The sequence below is a fragment of the Apus apus genome, chromosome 6 (genome assembly GCF_020740795.1).
Source record: "Apus apus isolate bApuApu2 chromosome 6, bApuApu2.pri.cur, whole genome shotgun sequence".
Classification (NCBI taxonomy): domain Eukaryota; kingdom Metazoa; phylum Chordata; class Aves; order Apodiformes; family Apodidae; genus Apus; species Apus apus.
The window spans coordinates 16,964,011-16,974,540 of record NC_067287.1 but is presented as its reverse complement, the minus strand read 5'-3'; the positions used below and the strand labels follow the sequence as shown (position 1 = coordinate 16,974,540).

Below are 10,530 nucleotides of genomic sequence, written 5' to 3'. Positions count from 1 at the left end.
CGAGGCTCCCGGGAGGTCTCCCCCTCCTCGGGAGCCGTCGGGGCGACAGGCCGTGCCCCACTGTCGTCGGGAGGCGGAGCCGGGCAGGGTTCCACCCTGGCCCCTCGCCCACATAAGCCAGTGGGGAGGGGCCCTCCTGCCTGGAGTCGGCGCCGTCCCGGGGCAGAGTGGGGGTGGGGCGGGAGCTGTGAGAGGGTCCGCGGGAGAGTCCCCGGAAGGGGTGGGAAGCGGGAGGCTGTGCTGCCTCCCTCTAGGGAGGCTGTGCATGTGTGTGGCGGGGTCCCACCATGTCCCAGGGCGGCAGGATGCTGTGGCAGCGCTGCGGACCGCTCCTGTCGCTGCTGGAGCGGCTGCTGCAGCTGCTGGAGCTCAACGGCAACGTGGAGGAAGGTGAGTTCGTGCAGCCCCGCGGCCTGGGGCAGCCCGGGACCCCCCGGCTCTTCTGCTAGCGCGGGCTGGGGAGCCAGGGGGCCAGTCCCCCATCCCGGCTGGCCGCCTGCTTGTGTTGTCCCCAGACTTCATCCAGGTCGTTCGGCGCTTCGAAACGATGCGCCAGAGATGCTGCTTCCTGGAGAAGGACAGGCAGCGGGCCCAGGAGCAACTGGCACATGTGGAGGCCGAGCGGGCAGCGCTGGAGGTGAAGCTCAAGCACGCCCGAAACCAGGTGGAGGTGGAGATGAAGCGGCGGCACCGGGCAGAAGCTGAGCTGGAGAAGCAGGTAGGGGGGGAGGGGCTGGCCACGGGAGTACCCCGTGACACTGGCTGCAGGGACCCCCAGCCTGGTCACCACCACTCCGTTTTGCTGGCAGGAGCGCAAACTTCAACTGGTCTTTGAGTCCCTGATGCGGGAGCCGTGGGGTAGAGAGGTGCTGAGCAGGGAGCAGTTCTCTGTCCTCAGTGCCCTGGCTGGCCGGCGCCTCGGGGAGACCCTGGTGCCGGGAAGGAGGTGAGCAGCCCAGGTGGTCCTCGGGCAGCCCCAGGCTCAGCGGTGCCCCTAGTGGGCTTGAGGAGCTGGCTGGGCACGGAGATGCTTGGGCTCCACAGAGGCATCAGCCCTGGGCTCCCAGGAGCGGCTGTGTGAGTAGGTGCTGGCTGGAGGATGGAGGATGCTGTGGCCAGGCTGACCCCCAGCTTGCTTTGTAGGTCATCTGTGGTGGATGAGTCAGGCCAATCCCTCCTGTCCCACTCAGACATCAGCTATGACCGCACCGAGGATGACGTGGTAAGGAGCAACCCCTTGTGAGTCCAAGGGTTTGGCTTCTCCCCAGTGAGGCAGCCCCTTTGCATGCTGTAGTTAGGGGCCAGCTGGCCTGGGCTGCTGCCAGAGCATGAATGGTGAGGGTCCAGTGCAGCCCTACCCAGCCCCCAGCCTCCCCACTGTCTTTCAGGACGTTGATATGATGTTGGTACGGACCCTGAAGCGCAAAGCCCAGGAGAGGCAGGTATGAGGGAAATGCTGGGACAGCAGCCTGTGGGGGCTAGTGCTGGGGTCTGTGCCGCCATGTGGGTGAGGATTGCTTGGGCCTGCTGTCCTGCACTATGGCTGTGGGATCCTCCGCCCACACAGGTACCAGGGTGCAGCCTAGCTGGGCTGCTTGACCTGGGCCACATAGGGTTAGGGCACCCCAGTACTTCTCTATCCCAGTGTGGGAAGCTGCAATGAGCCTGGCAGGGGGTTTAATTTATTGATGCTGGGCTGGGAGTGTCATCTCTCAGCAAGCCTCCTGCGATCAATAGAAACTCCATTACCCTCCACTGAGGCCCAGCCAGGCTTCTCAATAATTCATCCCCACATGTGGGCGTTCAGCACTTTGCTCCAGTCACACCTCTGCATTGCAGGCCTGGTCTGGCCTCCCCACTCCCAGTGCTAGCTCTCATACAGGTGCGGGGGCCTGGGTCCCCATGGTGCCTGGTGTGGGGCAAGCAATGTTTGGGGCTCAGGGTGAGACCAGAACTTTTAGTGGGGCTGAGACCACTTGGCCTGGGTTCTCTGGGGTAATGGATTCAGGGAAAGGGTATCTTCCTGTCCTTCACCCCATCTGCTCTGTCCCCAGCGTGTTTCCCTGGCCCCTCAGATTGGCCCTGTGGTGGTGGCAAAGCGGCACCGGTCTTCTGTGGCACCCCACAATGCTGTGAGTAGAGACCCAAGTGTGCCCTTGGCAGGGTTGGGGTGGGTGGGCTGTCCCAGTGCTAGAAGGCAATATAGCAACCTTCAGTCCTGCAAGCCCATGGGTGCTGTGGGGCCTGGGGGTGCTCAGCTCAGCTGTCCCTGCTGGATGCCTTTGCCTTGCAGCCTGTATTCTCCTGTGCCCATGGTGACAGCATTCTGGGCTGTGCAGGGCTAAGGAGCTGGTGGAGCAGAGCTCATGAGGAGATGTTGGAGCACCATGGGGCTGCAGCCAGGCATGTTCTTATTGCCCCCTATCTCAGCAGGCGAGTGTCCCCCCTGCATCCCTTCCTGCTGAGGTGCCAGGTCCTGCTGGCAGCCTCCTGCCTGCCACTCTGGTGCTACAACGTTGGCAGGGACACAGCGTCTCCACATGTGCAGGTCACAGGAAGAGCTGGGGAGAGGGGGTTCAAGGGTAGTGTGGGACCAGCCTCAGGGTGCTGTTGTCGTGTGGAGGGAGGGGATCTGCAGAGGGGTGCTTGCCCTCACTGTGGGATGAGTGGAGTCCTCTGGACATACCAAATCCCAGGGCAGCTGGGGTGCTGCAGGGGCTCCCTGAGAGGTGGGAGCCTCCCAGGGAGCAGGGGCAGTTTGCCTTTTGGGGATCCCTCTACTGCCTCCTATCTCTGCAGAGCTGACCACAGCACAGGGCAGCAGTGATGATCTGGGCTGCCATGCCCCAGCGCAGGAGAGCAACACCAAGAGCAGCTCCTCTGCCAGGCAGCCGGAACCAACCCCCTTCCCCTCGCCTCCACGGGGCCTCCCACTGCTCCAGCACCAGTTCATCTCCAAAATGGTTCGTGCTCCAGCCTCTTTCCCTCCTCTTGGCCACTGTGGAGAAGGGAGCAGGGCAGGAGGAGTGGATCTGGGGCACAAAGCTCTTCTCCATCCCCCTACCTCAGCTCTGTCTGCACAGGGGTATGGATGGATGCAGTAGGGGCTTCTTTGGCAGAAAGAGGGAGCAGTACCAGGTACTTGTAAGAAAGGGGGGTTGTGACTTTGCTCTCCCTTGCTAGGTGATCCGCCCTGAGCCGTGTGGCATCTGTGGTGCCCGCATCCGTTTTGGGAAGGCTGCCATCAAGTGCCGCCGCTGCCAGCTGCTGCTGCACCCCAAGTGCCGGGAGCAGTGCCCCAGCTCCTGCAAGCCCCGTCCTCGCCACCGTGCCTGGCCCCTTGAGGTGAGAAGGGGCACGGCAGTGCTTAGGGGCCACTCTGTGTCCCCATAGGCTGCCGAGCTACCAGCATTGGAATGCTGGGCCTCTGGCTGTACTGCCTGCAGGGCTGGGCAGTGGGGACAGAGTGGGCCGGTCGGTGTTGTTCTTCCAGGGTGTAGTGGCTGACTTTGCCCCCTCCACACCACCCTTGGTACCTGAGCTGGTGGTGCAGTGTGTGACTGAGGTGGAGACACGAGGCTTGACGGAGGTAGGGGCTGGGGCAGGGGGGTTGATGATGCCATGGTCCCCACGGGGCTGAGACACTCTCCCTGCGCCTCAGACAGGGCTGTACCGGGTGCGGGGTACCGAGCAGCTGGTGCAGGAGTGGAAGCGGAGGCTGCTGCGGGCTGGGGACACACTGCCTGCCCTCAGCAGCGTGGCTGACATCCATGTGGTGTGTGGAGTGCTCAAGGACTTTCTGCGGGGGCTCAAGGAGCCACTGGTCACCTTCAGCCTCCACCCTGCCTTCCTGCAAGCTGCTGGTGAGCAGGGAATGGGGATGGGATAGGGGATGGGATGGGAAAGTGGCTGCTCCTCCTACAGCCATCCCTCTCTGGTGCTGCTGCAGACATCCCGGATGATGCTGCCTGTGGCACAGCTCTGTGCCATGTGGTGAACAAGCTGCCCCCAGCCAACAGGGACACCCTGGCCTTCCTCATGCTACACTTGCTCAGGTGAGGGGCTCATCCCAGCACGGGCTACTGTGGGTCTGTCCCCATGTCCCAGCTCTCTGCCCATGTTCCATGCCACAGGATGGGGAAGCCAGGCTGAGGATGAGGGGGCCCCTTGAGCAGACAGTGTGCTCACATCATCTCACCTTGCAGGGTGTCACGCAGCCCTGCCTGCAAGATGGATGTGTTCAACCTGTCCCGTGTGTTTGGTCCCACACTGGTGGGACACAGCTCGTCCAACCCCACACCACACACCATTCTGGAGGACACACCACGACAGTGCAAGGTGAGGGGGGTCCCTGAGGATCCTAATGGGCTGTGCCTTGGGCACTGTCACCATCCCCAACCTCCATCCCACCCTGCCCAGGTGGTGGCTCGGCTCCTCTCGCTGCCACCCAGTTTCTGGAGAGGCTTTGTGGGGACAGAGCAGGAGAACTTGGTACCAATGCCAGCTCCAGCCAGTGAACGTGGTGAGGCAGGGGGAGTCCTGGCCCCTTTTGTGCCATTGCTCTGTGGCTGCTGAAGGGTCCTGGGTGCCCATGGCTGGGCTGGAGTGCTATACCTGTCCCCTTCTTTTTCCCACAGAGCCGTTCTTCCCCCCTATCACCTCTGTGGAGCCCAAAGTATGCCAGTTCCGCCCAGCCTGCTGCCTCCCCAGCAGCCCGCAGAGCTGTGAGGGCACTGCTGCCCAGCCCCCGTGAGTGCTGCCGGGGTGGGGTGGGGGGCGAGTAGGGGAGCTCGATTTGCACCCCTGACTCGTCTCTCCCCACGCAGGCAGGGGCCAGCCATAATAAAGGTGGGCCGGTTCTTCCCTTCTCCGGTGTAGCCTGCGGCAGCGGCTCCCAGAGGGTCAGGGAGCTGGGACACAGACCTGGCAGCGGAGGAGCGAAACCTGTGGGACCAGGCAGCTGCCCATGGGCTAGCGATGCCCAGCTCCAAGCCCTGTTTCTCTGGGGATCAGGGAGCAGGGCTGACTCTGCCCAGCTGTGGTGGTGGGGACACTGTATTCGGGGCCTGGTTTGTATTAAATGAATGCAGCAAAACAAGCCTGGCTGTGGCTGCTCTGTGTCCCTCCCTGCTGTTGCTGGGTGCCAAGGTTTGGGATGGAGCCTGGCTGGGTAGCAGAGCTGTACTAGCAGCAAGGGGGTGAGCAGTCATCTCCACACCCCCTCCTTTTGCCGGGAGGGGAGAGCAGGCAGAGCCCCCCTCCAGCCCTGGCTGAAGATCTTCTCTCCCTGCCCTGGAGCCCGGGTGCGGGAGGCCCCTCTTCCAGCCCAGCTGTTGCTCTTCAGTAATCAGAGCTGTTGCCGCTCAGGGCAAGACAACCTTAAAGTTTCCAGACTTCCTGGCACCTCAGCAGAAGCCCCTTTAACTCCTTCCTCCCCTCCAGACCCGGCACTGCAAAGCCCAAGCAGGGCTGGAATGCACAGCCCTCTCCCTCCACGAGAGGGAAGGTGGATGAGTCTGTAATGGAGCAAATACCCAGGAAGGGCTTGTTCCCCCAGATAACTACACAAGGGACAGCCAGTACAAGGGAGCTTAGGGAAAAGGGGCCTTACACAAGAGGGCTGAGAACAGCCCAAGGGCCATGTCCAGCAGCTGAGAAACCTTTGGCACTACTAAAATCCAGGCCAGAGGTGGGACATGGGAGAAAACTGATGTACAATTCTGAAAGCAAATACTCTGGCTGTTTCCCCCAGCGCAGAGGTGTTCACCAGCAGGCAAAGAAATTAGCACATCTAAGGCAGAGGCAAAACTGAAGGAGTTTAATGTCCTTAAAGCCAGGGAACAGCTAATCCCCGCCCAGGACTACAGGAGAACTGGAACGGGAAGGCACAGGCCTTGGAGCAAGGATTTACTGCAAATCCATCGAGCTGGGGTGGTACTGGATGGATGGAGAATCCCTAATGTGGTGCCTCTCTGAATGTGGGAGGGAAGGCATGAAGGGGCCCTCGGCAGAGCGTGGGGGCTTTACCACAGAGCTCCAAAAACAGAGGAGAAAACAGGGAGGTAAGTGGATAAAGAACAGTGTTGGTTAATGTAGACAGAGCGTGTCAGGATCAGCAGGGAGCTGCCTTCAATAAAAGCAGGGTTTTTTGAGACACCGCGAGGCAACAGATCTCTGCCACAGGCACTCAGTTGATTGTGCTGGTGCCGTGTGGACGTGACTGGTGAGAGAGGAGACATGCAGCAAGCCCCCCTAAGCTACAGCCATGCTGGTGCAGAGGAGGCTGTTGGCCCACCAGGGTGGCAGGGGCCTGCTGCCATCACCCTGAGCCCTACCTAGGCAGCCTGTGCAGGTCCCATCCTGACAGGAGCAGGCTGGGCATGGCTGGCAGCTCTAGTAGCTCATTCTGAGCCCTTGGGGATGGAAAGGGTGCTGGGGTAAGGGGTGTTTCTGCAGCTCCCTCCAGGGCCAGCAGCCTCCCTGTCCAACCCAGCCCTCCTGTGCCAGTGCCCTTAGGAGAGCCTGCTGATGCTCTGTTTTCCAAGCAGCAGGCAGGAGCCCAGCTCAGGCTGTTGCAATCAAACTGCTAAAATTGGAATAATTGCAGCCAGCCCCTGCAGGGAGTGGGACAGGCAGTTTCAAACCTCCCCAGACTCCAAGCTGGGCCAAGACCTACCAGGGTGTTGCAGACAGCACCTTCTGCAGAGCAGGGAGAACATGGTGAAGGGTGGCAAGACTGTGCTGGTAGTGCCCTTCGGTGGAAAAAGACCCAAAGCTCAGGATCTGAGATGCTGCAGGCAGTACGTGCTCCCTCGACAGCCTCCCTGCACAGACACACAGGCCAGTCCAAGGGCTACGTGCTGTCCCCAGAGCCTTCACCCTGCCCCAGGGTTTGGCCTGGGGCTGCAAGAGAAGGAGCATGCAAGGCTGATGCTCACCAGGCTTTAATGTCTGTCTGGAGTAGAAGTCAGGCACTTGCAGGGCTCCTGGCCTGCATCTATCCCTCTGGGGGTGCTAGGAACCTCCCAGGAGGTGAAGCCCCAGCATAGGCTCTTGCTGCAGGGCACAGCAGGGAGTGGGGGGGCTGGCACTGCCCCCTCTCCCACCCACCAAGTGAGCAGGTGACTCACAGGATAATCTGGTTCTTGTAGCTGCGGCTCAGCTCCTTGTGAGGAAGGACGATGGAGTTGAGAATAACAACCTCAGCAGGGATGGTGACACTGCATCCTGGGGGGAGAGCATGAGAGGGGTTAGCAGGAGGGGACAGAACCTGCCCCACTGCAAGGGGCTGGGGCAGTGGGATGCCAGTGGGACATACCCAGGATTGTGATGGATGGCGTGAGACGCCCATCCCGGAAGAGGGTCTCGCTGTCAATCTTAGCATAGGGATCATTTGGGTTGGGGTCACTGGGTGTTCCTTCAACTCGGGCCCAGCGCCCAATGGTGCTGTCCCAGCCCACGATGGTATTGAGGACACAGGTGTGGTCCTGGGGTGAAGGAGAGTGATGAAGGGTGCTGCTGCCTCCCTCCAAGGGGTGGGGATTGACACCCCCACCCTTGGGCAAACCCTACTTACGTGGAGCGAGGCACCATGCAGGACAATGGACTCCCGCACACGCACACCAGCTCCCACCGTCACCCCCTCCCCAATGGAGACATTGGGGCCCAGCTGTGAGGACACAGGGAGGTGATGAGGTGAAGGACAACAGCACCCTTAGCCCCTCAAGCATCCCCCTGCTGCAGGGTCCCCCTTGCCTGCACTCACCACTGCAGTGCTGTCAATGGAGGCTGTGGGGTGGATGTACACATTCCCTGAAACACACGGCAGGTGTGTCAGGAGAGGCAGCTCACAGGAGCACCCTCCTGTCAGACCAGGGGAGGTCCTACCCACAGGTTCCACTGCTTCCCCAGGCAGCCACCCAGGTGGCAGGGGGTGGCAGAGGTATACCTCGGATGATAGGGCCTCCAGGTTTGTTCTGGGCCAGCCTCTCTGGGTGGCTCCTGCTGTACTGGTTCAGGTAAAGCCGGCTGGCATAGATAGCAGAGCTGGGGGAGAAAAAGCAAAAGATTGTTATTGCCTCTCTGGTGTTACCAGGGCAGAGGAGGCTCCAAACTCAGAACCTCCCCAACCACCCCCAAGGTGCTGCCTGGGCACTCTTCTCTCCCATCCCAGGTACATATTGCTTCAGGCAACCACTGTGCCAACACTAGTCCCAGTCCTTACCCAGCTGACTTGATCTGGCTCCAGAAACCATCAGTTTTGTAGACATAGAGTTTGCCGCTTCCAGCCAGTGCTGTGAAAACGTCCTGCTCCAGCCGGATCACTTCGGCACGCTGCCAGCCATTGGAGCTCTCCTCTCTGCAAGTGAGAGGCCTGTTAGACACCCACCCCAGTTACAACCTCAGCCAGCGACCCTAGCAGCTACCCTCTTCAAATCTGGGGGCTCTGGTGATCCTAGACTCATTCCTAGCCATGCATTTCTCCCCAAAGGTGGGGACAGCCCCAGCTGTCAGGCTGAGCCCCAGAGCAGCAGAGGGACAAGACTCTGCCAACTGCAACAAGCTCTCAGCCTGAAGGTGATGGTGCAAGAGCCCCACCCAGTCCAGGTGGGTGCACAAGTGACAGATCCTGCCCCTGCTCCAGAGTCTTGCAGAACTGAATTTTTGCCTGGGCGGTGGCAGAGATGCCAGGTGACAGGCTGGCTGGCACAAAGAGCAGAGCATTCCCAGGTGAAAGGCTTGCTCAGCTCCTTGTTCAGAGCTGGATGAGGATGGGGTGGTAGGACTGGAAGGGAGAAAGGGAGTCTCAAGCTGGCCAGGAGGGGAGTAGAGGAAAAGAACAGCCTTGCAGAGCAGCCTGGAGCAGGGAGGAAAGCATGCATTATCCCTAGGGACAATTCAGCCTAGAAAGCAGCCAGTGCAGACACAGAGGAAGACTTACCCAAGGTAAGAATAGCTTGTGCAGGACCAGGAAACAAGTGAGTGATGGCAAAGGAAAGAAGATAGAGAAAGAATGGAGGATGAGCGTGCTGCTGCAGCCCCAGGAAGCAGTGGGGTGGGGAAGGATGAGGGGCAGATAAGAGCACTCACAGCATTAGCTCCTGCTGGTTCCTCTGGAAGACCTCACCAATGTGCTGGAAGATGGCAGGTGTGAACAGGTAGATGCCGCAGTTAATGATCTCACTGACAAACGTGCTGGGCTTCTCCACATAGTGCTGGACCTGGAAGCAAGGGAAGAGACATGAGTCCCAGGGCTCAGCCAGGAAGATGTGCCCACGCAGGCAGCACAGCACTGGCTGCCCACGCTGTGCCCATCTCCTGGAGATCCTCCAGTACCTCCTGCGTGTCTGCGTTTGCCACGATACAGCCGTAATTCAGCGCCTGTGTCCTGTTGGCCTGCAGAGCAAGGACGTCTCAGCAACAGTGGAGAAGTGGGCATAGTGATGCAGAACAGCCAAGACCCAGAGCTCTCATGCAGGGACACATCCACTGCAGGAGCCAGCAGCTCCCAGACAAGCCTATGGCAGAGCAGCACTGCTGCTCTGCTTCTCCAGCACTGCCACTCACTGTGGTACCCAGAATGACAAAGCTGTGCATGTCCCCACGCCGCTGCCAGGACTCCAGCATCTCCTGCAAGGGGAACTCCGAGCACACGTCCGCATTGAGGACAAAGAAGGCGTCAGCACCACCCGACAGGATCTGGTCTCGGAAGTGGTAGATGCCACCACCTGTGCCCAGCGCTGCGTACTCCTGAAGATACCTGCAACCCAAGCAGGGCAAAGCAAGGGTTTAGGGAAGTGGGGGTTTGGTGGCATTTCCCAGCAGCAGGGCAGGGAAGGACTGGCAGGGGCTGGAGGGACATAATCCTGCCATGGGGCATCGGCAGAGGGGAATGAGAAAGCGGCAGCCTGGAGCTGTGCTGAGAGGCATCTCTGGACCAGGGAACAGCCAGGAGCGGGTCCGAAGCAAGTGACATCTGGCAGAACTAACACGGGAGCTGGGGCTGTCCCCCCAGGGCGGGGGCCCAGGCAGGGTGTGCCACCGCAGGGGCGGGAAGGCTCCTGCCCACCTGATGGGGATCTTGAACTCCTGCTGCGCCGACACCAGGAAGCGGCTGAGAGCTTCGTGGGGCTGATAGAAGCCCATCAGCAGGATCTCCTTCACGCCGGGCACCTGGCGAAGGGAGGGAAGGGGTGAAGCGGGGAAGGCTGCCCGCCCGGCCGGGCTCCTCCCGGCTCCCCCGCAGCCCCCGTGCTCCCCCCGTACCTTGGCGCAGGCCTCGATGTGGTGCTGCACCATGGGCACGCCGGCCACGGGGAAGAGCGGCTTGGGCACCTCGAAGGACAGCGGCCGGAACCGGGTCCCTGCGGCGCAGAGGGGGGTCGGCGGGGCCCGGCGGCGGCGGCGGCGGGAGCCCCCCGCGCGGGCCCGGCGCACTTACCCTTCTGCGGGCCCCCGATGAGGATGACGGCTTTCAGCGGCATGGCGGCCCCGGCGCGCCCCCGCGGCCCCCGCGCGCCCCCGCGCCCT

General features: G+C 61.2%; 2 protein-coding genes across 6 annotated transcripts; one reads left to right on the top strand and one right to left on the bottom strand.

Annotated features, from left to right (window-relative positions):
* The first annotated feature begins 305 nt into the window (after positions 1-305).
* On the top strand, positions 306-4,878 carry LOC127386436 (rac GTPase-activating protein 1-like). The gene is given in 16 exon segments (XM_051623432.1): positions 306-390; positions 516-718; positions 810-946; positions 1,144-1,222; positions 1,389-1,442; positions 2,055-2,132; positions 2,431-2,548; positions 2,800-2,963; positions 3,184-3,345; positions 3,494-3,589; positions 3,662-3,863; positions 3,950-4,055; positions 4,206-4,338; positions 4,420-4,557; positions 4,559-4,749; positions 4,827-4,878. Coding segments are annotated over 16 exon segments (1,998 nt in total).
* Positions 4,879-5,796: 918 nt separating this feature from the next.
* On the bottom strand, positions 5,797-10,522 carry GMPPA (GDP-mannose pyrophosphorylase A). 5 transcript variants are annotated; one of them, XM_051624055.1, is made up of 15 exons: positions 10,442-10,522; positions 10,267-10,364; positions 10,070-10,173; positions 9,568-9,760; positions 9,337-9,396; positions 9,091-9,221; positions 8,942-8,956; positions 8,225-8,359; positions 7,949-8,046; positions 7,766-7,812; positions 7,577-7,669; positions 7,319-7,487; positions 7,131-7,227; positions 6,939-7,056; positions 5,797-6,824 (listed from the first exon to the last, which is right to left on the bottom strand). In XM_051624055.1, the coding sequence occupies exons 1-14, from the start codon at positions 10,482-10,484 to the stop codon at positions 6,945-6,947; spliced, it is 1,395 nt and encodes a 464-aa protein (XP_051480015.1). In that variant the 5' UTR covers positions 10,485-10,522; the 3' UTR covers positions 5,797-6,824; positions 6,939-6,944. The 5 variants fall into 5 exon arrangements, with proteins under 5 accessions (XP_051480015.1, XP_051480014.1, XP_051480016.1 ...); XM_051624054.1 differs by having other exon boundaries at positions 5,797-7,056; XM_051624056.1 differs by lacking the exon at positions 8,942-8,956 and having other exon boundaries at positions 5,797-7,056.
* Positions 10,523-10,530: the final 8 nt, after the last annotated feature.